Raw genomic sequence first — 12158 nt, 5'->3', positions numbered from 1 at the left:
GTATTTTGGATAATTTCTATGTTTCCTTTGTTATTTTTGGAGCTACAAAGTTCTGATCACCATTCAAATGTATCGTATGGACCTACAGAGCTGAGAGATTCTTCTAAAAGTCTTTGCGTTCTCCTGAAGAAAGTCAGTCATACACATCTGGGATGGCATGATAGTGAGTAAATGAAAAAATAATTTAATTTCTTTTTGTGAATTATCCCTTTAAGTATTGTTTGTAAATTCAATTGTTTACAAATTTATGCCATAGATATTTTAAACTATTATCAAATATTAAAAAGATCTCAGAAACAATATTTTTGTTAACTCTATAAGTTAATGGGCTTAACTCTTCAGCAATGGTGATGATAAAGTAAACAAATATATAAATAAAATAAAAACAACAGCAACAAAAAAGACCTTGAAGTGCGTGATTTACTGTTGCACTTTAGAACACCTTTGATTATAAAACAATTTTGCATTATCAACCTTTTTACAACCCTTAATAGGATCAAACTACTTGGAAAAAAAATCATCCTTGTTAGACAGCATTAATTCTATCAAGCAGCCCTTAAGTAAAATGCTAACTTTGATTTCTGAAAACTGAAAATGTCTTTCTTCTGCATACCCTTTTCCTCTTAGGAAATGTTACTTTTCGTAAGTTTAATGATACTTCTATAAGTATGGGTGTAAATTGCCCACTTTTTACATGTTGTAAATGTGAGTTTACTCTTTAAATCATGAGTTTGTTTTGTCATTTATTTTCCTCTGACTGTTTTTAAGTCACAAATAATGACCAGGATGTAGTTTTGGAAAACAAAAGGTGATTTAAAAGACGCAAAAAAGGGAAAAGTTTCCTCTTTAGCCATCAAAATGCAGACATCCTGCAGTCTTTCTCTGTATTTATTTCTGTCAGTGAGTCCCTCAAGAGAAACATGAACCAAAAACGACCTTGTGCTGTTATTTATTGCCACAGGAACACTGATTTACTGCAAAAGAGTGAAAGCAAAGTGCAAAACTGCGATAAGTGCATGCAGTCAAACTTCTGGACAGACAAAATTGCTTAAGGCCACACTAAAATGCAGAGCAGTCTATAGTATCCATTAGAATTATAAACATTGGGAAACTGCATTAGCCTAGAACAATTCAATTACATAAGAAGAGCAGACCTTGAGTGACATGAGTGTTGGTTATTCAAATTTTATGGTCCTCTGTTGTATAACATCAGGCTGGTGGATGATAAGCTATATCCTGAAACCATCACTCTTGAAACAATGCTCTCTACCACTGTAATTGTTAAGTGTGTTTTCCCAAGCCACCGGGAGTGATGAAGGGGGAGACTGACGGCCCGCCTTACACCCACCCCATCCTCCATACACCTTTATCAGTACAAAGCTGCCAAACGTGTGCATAGAGTACCTGAAGTTTCAGACAGACAAAATGACATCTTCAAAGTCAGAGCTTTTTACTGTAGCCTCCGGCGATGGAGGGGACAGCCTTCAAAATCAGCCCAAGAAGGTGTCCTTCTTTGAGCACTACATTCAGCCATGCCTGGCGGAGATTCTCGGCTCCACTCTCTTCATGTTTGTGGGCTGCGTGTCAGTCATGGGCAACGTTGGCATCAGTGGGAGCATCCAGCCTGCCCTGGCACATGGACTAGCGCTGGCTATAGCAATTGCAATTTTGGGGGAAATCAGGTAACTGTTATATTTGGATTTTTCTGTTTGATTCTAAACTTATTTAATCAGAAGAAAGGAATCATGTCACTGGATTTGCATTTTTATAAAAAATACATTTTATTTATACATTTCTAAAGACATTACATTATTTAAATGCTTATATACATTTATTTTTAAATGTACATTTATTTTTAAATGTTTAATAACAATTTAAAAGGGAAAACTGGGAATTTCAATTTTTTTATTTTTTTTTTATAATAAAGAATATACTCTTTTTACAGTTGTTAGCCTGTTTTATTTATTTTAGAAAGCAACATTTAGTCATTTGTTCTTGAACAAAACTCATGTAATTTCTGCGTGACTGTCTACACATTAATTGATTATGTCATATTGCCTTCCAGTGGCGGTCACTTTAATCCAGCTGTGTCTGTGTGCGTTTACCTCATTGGAGGAATGGAATTAATTCTCCTTGTGCCATACGTGCTCTCACAAATGTTAGGTGGACTGATTGCCGCTGGACTTGCCAAAGTATGTGTGTCAGCATCTGTATCTCTATGTGCAATAAAGTTTGTGACTTGAATTGGTTAAGTCTTATTGCTAAATGGCTGTAAACAAGGATTTACACTTGCAGCAATGTAATTGAAACTTTCTCTTATTTAGTGATGCAAGAGATCCCTATAGTTTGTTTGTGTTTTTCCTTTGTTTATTTCTTTAGGCTGTCACTACAAGCGTAGCATATGGAAATGCATCTGGAGCAGCATTCAATGCAGTTCAGTCCACTGATGACATTGGCTCTGCGACTGTGGCAGAGATGATCATGACACTCTTCTTGACCATGGTTGTCAGCATGGGTGCTATAAATGGAAGGACCCAAAGTCATCTTGCTCCTTTCTGCATTGGACTTACTGTGACTGCAAATATCTTGGCTGGGTAGGAAACCGATATTTAATTCAAATGCACATAAATATGACATACTGTATACTGTAGAAGACAATATACATATTTTTTAATCTATTTGGTAACACTTTACAATAAGGCTGTATTCGTTAGGATCAGTAAATGCAATAGTTGACATAAACTAATAATGTTTAATACTTTTACTGCATTTAAAATTCTTTGTTTATAACATTGGTTTATATAAGTAAATATACTAATATTTATTTATTTTTTGGTTAGTTTTGCATAACATTAATTAATGCATTATGAACTAACACGAAGAAACAATACACAATTAATTAACATTAACCAAGATTAATAAGTGCTGCAAAAATATTGTTCATTGTTAGTTCATGATACCTAAAGCATTAACTTATTTTAACAAATAACTGTGAAGTGTAACCAGATAGTTAGTTAATTAGTTAATTCTAAAAGAAAAATAAAAGTTCAGTTTAGTATAGTATAGTGTTTTGCAGATATACATTTGTAACTTATTTGCCTTATGTGTCAAAAAGGGGTGGAATCTCTGGAGCATGTATGAATCCAGCACGGGCATTTGGGCCAGCGTTGGTGTCTGGTTACTGGACCCACCACTGGATATATTGGGTGGGACCTTTGACTGGGTCTTTGGTCACTGTCAGCTTTGTGAGGTATTCTTGCAACTCACTTTTTCCTAACACAGTGAATTATTTTCTATTCTGCATTTAGAGAGAGTGAAATGTAATTTAATATATCACCTTTGTCATAGTATTTTTAATAGACTAATAGCACAATGCAACCATAAAATGCAAATTTTATCTTGACAAACTGCACATCATTAGGGTATGTAGTGCATAACATTATTTATGGATTCTCATATGTGTACTTCACATTTCTTTAGAAAGAGTTATCATTATTAAATTATCTATTTTGCACTACTAAGATTTGAAACACTCTCCTATGACATGTGTTAAGTTTGAGAGCACTTTTCGAGTGTTCTGAGGACTGAACAGCCAGATATTATGATTTATATGTTATTTATTGAATTTGACCCATATTATGTTTACTGAATTTCAGTACTGCTAAAACTGAAATAGGAATTTAAAATTGATAAAAAACATTATCTATATTACAAATTATTATATTGTGTTTACAATTTGATACTGTGCTTTTGATCTTGATATATTATATCTGATATTACATTCTGAGTATTATAATAAATTCTTTGATTCATTCTAGGTTGATAATGGGAGACAAGAAGATCCGTGTTGTTTTTAAATGATGGAGGTGGGACCTCTGAAGATCCCATGCCTAAAGCTTTTAATTCAAGATAACTTGTAGTTATGTAAAGCATTGTGTGATATTGTTCAGCATTTATATTAGTGTACTCTACTAAAGTTTTTAGTATTCTGCTGCTTCATTGTATCTTTTAAGAATTTATTAAATGTTTTAGTTTTTATATAGCCTGCCATTATGTTTTCCAATATTTTATATTAATAAACAGTCTTTTGTTAGATCTTGCCTGAATGCATTTCTTTACTTTGTTGAAATATGTAAATATGCAGAACCCCCAAAACAAGAATGAAGAAATTATTTTTCTAAACCATTTTACCATTATAACAGTTGAAATACAACATATCAGGGCCTTACGTACAGGTTCAGTGTTCAAATCAATCCCTTCTGATTGAGAGATGTGATCAATTTCTTTTTAAGTTACTTGCTTCAAAGATATCCAGAGTATATTAACTGAATTTATGATACATCCATCAACTCTTATCAAATTTCAGCTCAAAGTTCACCATGGATATTTTACAAATTCCATTGGTTGTTTTATTATGCCATTTGGATTGATAGCATATTCACCCAAGGCCAGGCATTTATGATCCACTTGACATCAAATAATCAATAACACAGAGTTCATAGTCAGAGAAAATCAGGCCAAATGTAACTGGTGATATAACATACATCTGATATGGGAATAAACAAATATGTCTTGCTCAGACTGGTGCATGTTTAGTAAAAAATTCTATAAATATCCTCAAAAAGTTGTTGTGTGTTGCTTGAAGAACATATTCATACTGTATTATCCTACAATAGTTTTGTCTATTGCTCATGCATTGATGTGAATATAAACATGTGAATAACCTTCCATTCATTCCAGCCATAATATATGCGTTAAAGAATGATACAGAACAGTGGACGTTATATTTATCATATCTGTCCAATCTCTCCTAAAACTTATGATTGATTGTATGTATTGCTGAATCATTCAAGCTACATGGCAATGCATCACACCTTCAGGGATAAAAGAGTGATTCGTGGTCGATCAAGAAATGTTGGCTTCCTTATCAGAAAAAGAGGGATCTAGCTGGCCCAGCACAGTCAGTTACTTATTGTACTTGATGGTGTGCAAGCCCAGGTAACAATGGAAGCAGAAAAGTTTGACAAGTTGGACAAAACCTTGCTGAATAAAAACACACCCAAGCCTCTGGTCAAGTATGAGAGAGTCATTCAGACATTTGTTGTTGAGCTGGTGGGCATGACGTTTTTGGTCTTCAATGGCTGTGTGTCTGTGATTGACAATGTGGAGGCAGCAGGAAGGCTACAGCCAGCGCTGGTGCACGGTTTGGCTGTACTGTAGCTGTGTTGGTAGCATGTATGGCAAAAATCAGGTAAGAAAGAATATTGGAGATTTTTGTGTTTTGGTTTGCCTTTTTAAGAGGAATATGCATTACTTTATGATTTGAAAGACATAATAATATAAGTTCAATTCATTTCTTTGTTTTAGTGTACAATGATCTTGATATATATATCATTTCTTGATTGGTTGACAAAACAGAAGATTGCAGTAAAACAATTGCAGGAATAATCCCCTAAAGTATACTTAAGTTACATTAATATATGACAAACTGCTTGATGTCCTATAATTCAAAAATAGCTCTGAAATTGATTTGATCACAAATGAGCTCACTTGAATGTAATTTTTCTTTGCAGCGGATCACATTTCAACCCCTCCTTTCTCAATTGCTATCAATTTATGTGGTGGAATGCAGCTAACGATGGTCATTTCTTACTTTATCAGTCAGCTTATCGGAGGTGTGCTGGGAGCTGCCATGTCAAATGTGTGAATAACAAATAGAGCCATTTCTTTCAGGAACACAGTCAAGTCAAGTCATTTTTAATTGTATAGCGCCTTTCACAACACACAAAAGCAGCTTTACAGAAGATCAGCATTAACAGATGATACAACTGTAATGTCTATAATGTCGATAAATCATCATTTTGTAATTAGATAAAATAGGATCGTTAATCGTGTTTAAAATGATTAATTAATGGAGAAAAATAACCTTGGGAGAAACCAGACTCACTGTGGGGGCCAGTTCCCCTCTGGCTAACATCATGAATATAATGTAAATATTACTTATGTATAGTTAAAGTCATGGTTTAAAATTATTAAACAAAGTAAGTGTTAAGGGTCAGTGTTTAAACATCGATTTTTTTATGAACTGTAAGATTAATGACAAATGTCATTGAAGTCCATCCTAGAATAACTGCAGAAGTTCACACAGATGCAATTGTCCTTGTTGGCTGGCTGATGAAGGCTTTTGTTGGCAATTAATTGATAGTTTATGTATTCCATTTCAAGAGTGTAGTCCATCAATAGACCGAGGTGATGCAGGCAGAGATCAGTGAGGTGCATCGCAGTTCAACCTGGACAGTATTTGTGGTGGGGTATGTCCAAGGTTCAGGCAGTGGCATATGAAGTATCCCATGTCTTATGGTTGGAGTTGGCATTAGTTCATCCTCTGAAGTCCATCGTAATAGACTGAAGTGATGTTTGTTTGGCACCGGCTACTATTATCATCACACAGCGACACGTTGGAGTCCAACATGAAGCTGGAATGGAGCTAGATCCAGCCGGTTCTGGTGACTTCAGGATAGGAGTCCCGAAGTTGAGACAGGGAAACAAATAATATAAATATTAATATAGATGCCATTCAATTTATTCCAGAGTTATAGATCACAATCAATGTTTCTGGCTCCGGCAGACCTAACTAAAGCAACCTAATTTGAGTTGATGGATAAATGAGGTGTATGCCTGGCTAAATAGATGACTCTTTGTCTAGATGTAAACTGAGTGAGTGTGTCTGCATCTCAAACAGTGTTAGGGAGATTATTCCATAGTTTAGGAGCCAAATATGAAAAGGATCTACCTCCTTTTGTGGATTTTGATATTTTAGGAATATTAACAGGCCAGAATTTTGTGATCGTAACGAACGAGACGGAATATAGCGTGTTAGAAGGTCACTTAAGTACTGCAGAGCTAGACCATTCAAAGCTTAAAATTAATACAAAATTTAACAGGTAGCCAATGTAACAATGAAAAAATTACCGATAAAATTACTTTTATCAGTAAAGAAATTCATGAAGTCATTACTCTTGTGCTGTGACGTAATATCTGGTTCAGTTGAGGCTTTATTCCTAACCAATTTAGCCACAGTACTGAATAAACATCTAGGATTGTTGTGGTTATTTTCTCTGAGTTTACTAAAATATGCTGACCTGGCAGCTTTTAGTGCCTGTCTGTATCTACAGACACTATCCTTCCATGCACAGTGAAATACCTCTAATTTTGTATTCTTCCACTTGCGCCCCATTTTCCTAACTGCTCTCTTGAGAACATGAGTGTGATCATTGTACCATGGTGCAGGGCTTATTTCTTTAATTTTCTTTAATCGAAGTGGGGCGACAATATCAAGAGTGTTAGTGAAATTACTGTATTTATATTTTCTGTAATTTCATGTTCTTCTTTGGGGTTTACTGAGTGTTTGAGACAGATCTGGAAGATTATTGGTGAAGATATCTTTAGTGGTCGAAAGAATAGTTCCACCTGAACGATAGCGTGGTGTAGAATGAATAACGTTAGCTGATTGCAGCATACAAGAGACGAGGTAATGATCCGAGATGTCATCGCTCTGCTGCAGAATTTCTATATAATCAACATCAACTCCATATGACAGAATTAAATCTAGTGTATGATTATGGTGATGAGTATGTCCTGTTACATTTTGTCTGACTCCAAGAGAAATTGGAATATCGATAAATGCTAATCCCAATGTATAATTTTCATTATCTATGAAAATGTTGAAGTCACCAACAAATAAAGATCTATCTACAGTAAATACAAGATCTGATAAACAATTTGGAAATTCACCAAGGAAATCAGAATAATGCCCGGGTGATCTATAAAATGTAGCAGGGGTAAAAGATGACATAGTTTTTTTAATTATATCTGACGGTGTAACATTAAACATTATTAGTTCAAAAGACTTACATTTATATATCATATATCCTGTCCTCTGAGTAACACCAAAAACTTCACTGTAAATTGTAGCAACACCTCCTCCTCGACCCTTCAGACGAGGCTTGTGTTTATAACAATAACCTGGGGGAGTAGATTCATTTAAACCAGGCCCGCCGACAGGGGGGGACAAACGGGTCTGTTGTCCCGGGCCCAGGGTAGGAGGGGGGGCCCAGAACTGGGCCCTCATTAAATTATGGAATAATTGTTAAAAAATAAATAAAATAGGCATATTTGTGGAAAAAATATCTAATATTTGAGTTACATGAAAGCTTTTTATTTGTTTTCTTCCTAATTGTCCTTGAAATAGTGGTCAAGAACCCCCGCCCACCCCCAAAACAAAAATGGTTTGGCCACTGATCAAAATTTGATGTTGTCATTTGATTTGAAGTTCAGTAGGCTAACGTTACGATCAAAATGTCCGGTCAGCACAAGTCTGGTGCTCAGAAAAGAAAAGAAAGAGAAGAAGGGAAGAAGAAAATAGAGGCCTTCGAGATGTCCTAAACAAATATTTTAAAAAAGGTGGTGACGGAGAAGCTGGAACTAACGTTAGTAAAGTCAACGTAGAGCAAGGTAAGAAACAGCGCAGCCAACGTTTATGAGTGTTGTCAAAGACCCGGTACCAAGTCGGTACTAATTTTGTTTTAAACGTCACGCCACGGTACCAGGTTTTCTCAAACCCGGTACTTGATGCGCGTGCATGCCCGAAGCGCGTGCAGTTGCGTCCTCTTCATAAAAGTGCTGAGACATTGCGACCGGCGGTGCTGCTGATGTGGTGGCTGTAAATCCACTTGTTGATAAGAAAGGAGGAAAGAGACACATATGGAAATATTTTGGATATTAGCTCATAATAGCGACGCGGCGCGCTCGTTTTTACAGGCGCGCAAGTTCATTGTTGCATAGCAACGACAGACGCCACGGGAGAGCACGCGCTTGTGGAAAGGAGAAAGCGGTGCGAACTGCGCTCTCCATGATGACGAGGAAGTATTAGCAAAGAATTCATTGATTTCTAGCCCTTGCATTAGCTTTACTACTAGATATATTTATGGAGATGAGAAATAAAAAGCCGGCTGAAATGCGTCACTGTTGGCATCGGTGAACAGATAATGGGCCAGATCCGAGTCTATTTTTGCTGCGCTGCTCATGCTTAATTAAAAGTGAAAGCACACTTTTGATGGACAAAAAATAAATATGATTTCACACAAAAAGTGCCCAAAATGCACAGATTTTGCATGTCTAGTATGTTTTAACAAGAACTGCAGTAGGCTATGTCAGAAAAAAAAAATGAAAACATTTATAGAAAATGTACCCATTTAAACGTGTTTTTATTATTCAGTTTGGGTAAAAGTATATGGTGTTTTATAAAATAAAAAAAATGGAAGTCTGCTGTAAAGTGGTTAGAACAACGGAATCGGCTAAAATCAGAATTGGCCTAGAAAATTGTAATTGGTGCATCTCTAGTATAAGAGCCTGACACAACACGTTATCTTTGACAGAAACAGTTGAGTTTGGTAGCTCCGTCAGAGAGGATGAGACAGAGAGGAGAGAGATCCAGCTGCAGTCAGGTGACAGAGAGAGTGATGCGTTATCTTTGACAGAAACAGTTGAGTTTGGTAGCTCTGTCAGAGAGGAAGAACAGAGGAGGGGAGAGGAACAGGAGAGGAATAGCAGAGGAGGGGAACAGGAGAGGAAGAGCAGAGGAGGGGAACAGGAGAGGAAGAGCAGAGGAGGGAGAACAGGAGAGGAAGAGCAGAGGGAGGAGAGAGAGAGAAGAACAAGAGAGGAAGAGCAGAGGAGGGGAACAGGAGAGGAAGAGCAGAGGGAGGGGAACAGGAGAGGAAGAGCAGAGGGAGGGGAGAAGAACAAGAGAGGAAGAGCAGAGGAGGGGAACAGGAGAGGAAGAGCAGAGGAGGAGAACAGGAGAGGAAGAGCAGAGGAGGGGAGAAGAACAAGAGAGGAAGAGCAGAGGAGGGGAACAGGAGAGGAAGAGCAGAGGTGGGGAACAGGAGAGGAAGAGCAGAGGAGGGGAGAAGAACAAGAGAGGAAGAGGAGAGGAGGGGAACAGGAGAGGAAGAGCAGAGGAGGGGAACAGGAGAGGAAGAGCAGAGGAGAGGAACAGGAGAGGAAGAGCAGAGGAGGGGAACAGGAGAGGAAGAGCAGAGGAGGGGAGAAGAACAAGAGAGGAAGGGAACAGGAGAGGAAGAGCAGAGGAGGGGAACAGGAGAGGAGGGGAACAGGAGAGGAAGAGGAGAGGAACAGGAGAGGAAGAGCAGAGGAGGGGAACAGGAGAGGAAGAGCAGAGGAGAGGAACAGGAGAGGAAGAGCAGAGGGAGGGGAACAGGAGAGGAAGAGCAGAGGAGGGGAAGAGCAGAGGAGGGGAACAGGAGAGGAAGAGCAGAGGAGGGGAAGAGCAGAGGAGGGGAACAGGAGAGGAAGAGCAGAGGAGGGGAAGAGCAGAGGAGGGGAACAGGAGAGGAAGAGCAGAGGAGGGGAACAGGAGAGGAAGAGCAGAGGAGAGGAACAGGAGAGGAAGAGCGGAGGAGGGGAACAGGAGAGGAAGAGCAAGGGAAAAGGAGAGATCTGGGCATGGGGGGGCCCATCTAAGATTATCTTGTCCCGGGCCCAGGCAAGACTGTCAGCTGGCCTGATTTAAACTATTATATTCATCTTCGATCCCCGGCCCACACGACGTGTGTGTGTGTGAATGGGTGATTGGGACAGAGTGTAAAGCGCTTTGGTAACCTCTAAGGTTAAAAAAGCGGTATTTAAGTGTTGACCATTTACCATTGGATGCAACCCCTTACTCAACTCTTGCCAACCCTGTCAAAAAATCCTGGACATGCCCCTGTTCTGATCTGTTATACTAAATTAAACTTGTCAAGTAACCATATCAAAATTATTTCTAGATGCACGCTTTTATGACAGTCCAAAGAAAATTTATGAAAACCTTCTTATTAATCCATTAAATCCAATAAATGACATCAGTATGTATTATTATTATTATTATTATATTATTATTATTATTAATACTATTGTTTAAGCATGAGTAGGGCACAATTTAATTCTCACAGAAATAATCTAATTGCCTACAATATCATTTCAAAAATATCAAAAATATAAAACATATTACACTTGATTTTTAAAATTATATTTACATTATAACCTGTGTATCCTCATGAAATATCTATGCTGCTTTTCAGATACATTTTGTAGATAGTACAGTAGACTGCTGCACAAACACTTCATTGTGCCTGTCATGATCATGATCATCATCATTATCACCATCATCATCATCATCATAAGGGCCATAGCTGTCATATTCCCTGTTGCCTTTTTTTTTGTACTTTTATGTTGAAATTCTTGTTTAGTCCCTATTTACTGTTAGTTTTGTTGTCCTTTGTAGTTTTATTCCGTGTTTGGTTCTCCCTGATTATTTCTCATTCCCTGATTGTTTCCCCAGGTGTTCCTCGTTCCCTTGTTTGTTCCCTTGTGTATTTAAGCCCTTGGTTTCCCTGTGTCCTGTGTCAGTTCTTGCATGTTTAGTTTCATGATCTGTGCTTGATTCCCTGTGTTTTGGTTTTCTCGAGTTTGTTTGCTTTTTCTTGTTAATAAAGCTGTGTACTAGATCCACATTCCTCGACTGCCTTGTCACAGAAGATCTGACCAGACAAGATGTATCTTCCAGCCGTTCACCTCCTTCTCCTCACACAGGAGAATCGCTCCCTCGAGGACCACACTCGTGAGTTTTTAGATCTGGTTCACCTTACCCACTACCCAGATGTTAGCCTATGTGCCTTCTACTATGGCGGACTCAACATCGCGACTTAGGCCAAGATGTCTGGGGAGGGTCCTCGAGGGAACTTCGCCAGATATGTGGAGCGTGTGCTGGTAAGCTGCAACTCTCCATTCACCGTCGGCCCTGTGAATGAGGACAACGCAAGCCCCACTTCAGACCCAAGGCCCAGCCACCCATCAGCCACGCCTGCCACGGCCAACGAGCCAGTGCCCACACCTGCCATGGCCAAGTCTTTTCCGTCCCAGGGCCAGCGTTGCCAGCCTCGTCTGTCCCAGAGCCAGCGTTGCTAACTTCGACCATCTGGAGGAGGAAGAAAAGAAGAAAGGCTTCTGCTCCCCAGTTTCTGCCTCCAGAGTCTTCCACGGCTCCGCCCCAGAGACTCCTACAGCGGCTCCACCTCCTGATCCAGTCCCCGTTCTGT

The 12158-nt window shown here is 38.5% G+C and overlaps 1 protein-coding gene across 1 annotated transcript; it reads left to right on the top strand.

Moving 5' to 3' along the window:
• The first annotated feature begins 736 nt into the window (after nt 1-736).
• LOC127633518 (aquaporin-8-like) lies at nt 737-4101 on the top strand. The gene is made up of 5 exons (XM_052112682.1): nt 737-1682; nt 2066-2192; nt 2380-2594; nt 3116-3250; nt 3819-4101. Exons 1-5 carry the CDS (start codon nt 1426-1428, stop codon nt 3859-3861), a joined length of 777 nt encoding a protein of 258 aa, XP_051968642.1. The 5' UTR covers nt 737-1425; the 3' UTR covers nt 3862-4101.
• Nucleotides 4102-12158: the final 8057 nt, after the last annotated feature.

This window comes from Xyrauchen texanus, chromosome 40 (genome assembly GCF_025860055.1).
Source record: "Xyrauchen texanus isolate HMW12.3.18 chromosome 40, RBS_HiC_50CHRs, whole genome shotgun sequence".
NCBI lineage: Eukaryota > Metazoa > Chordata > Actinopteri > Cypriniformes > Catostomidae > Xyrauchen > Xyrauchen texanus.
This window is presented reverse-complemented; position numbering and strand designations above follow the sequence as displayed.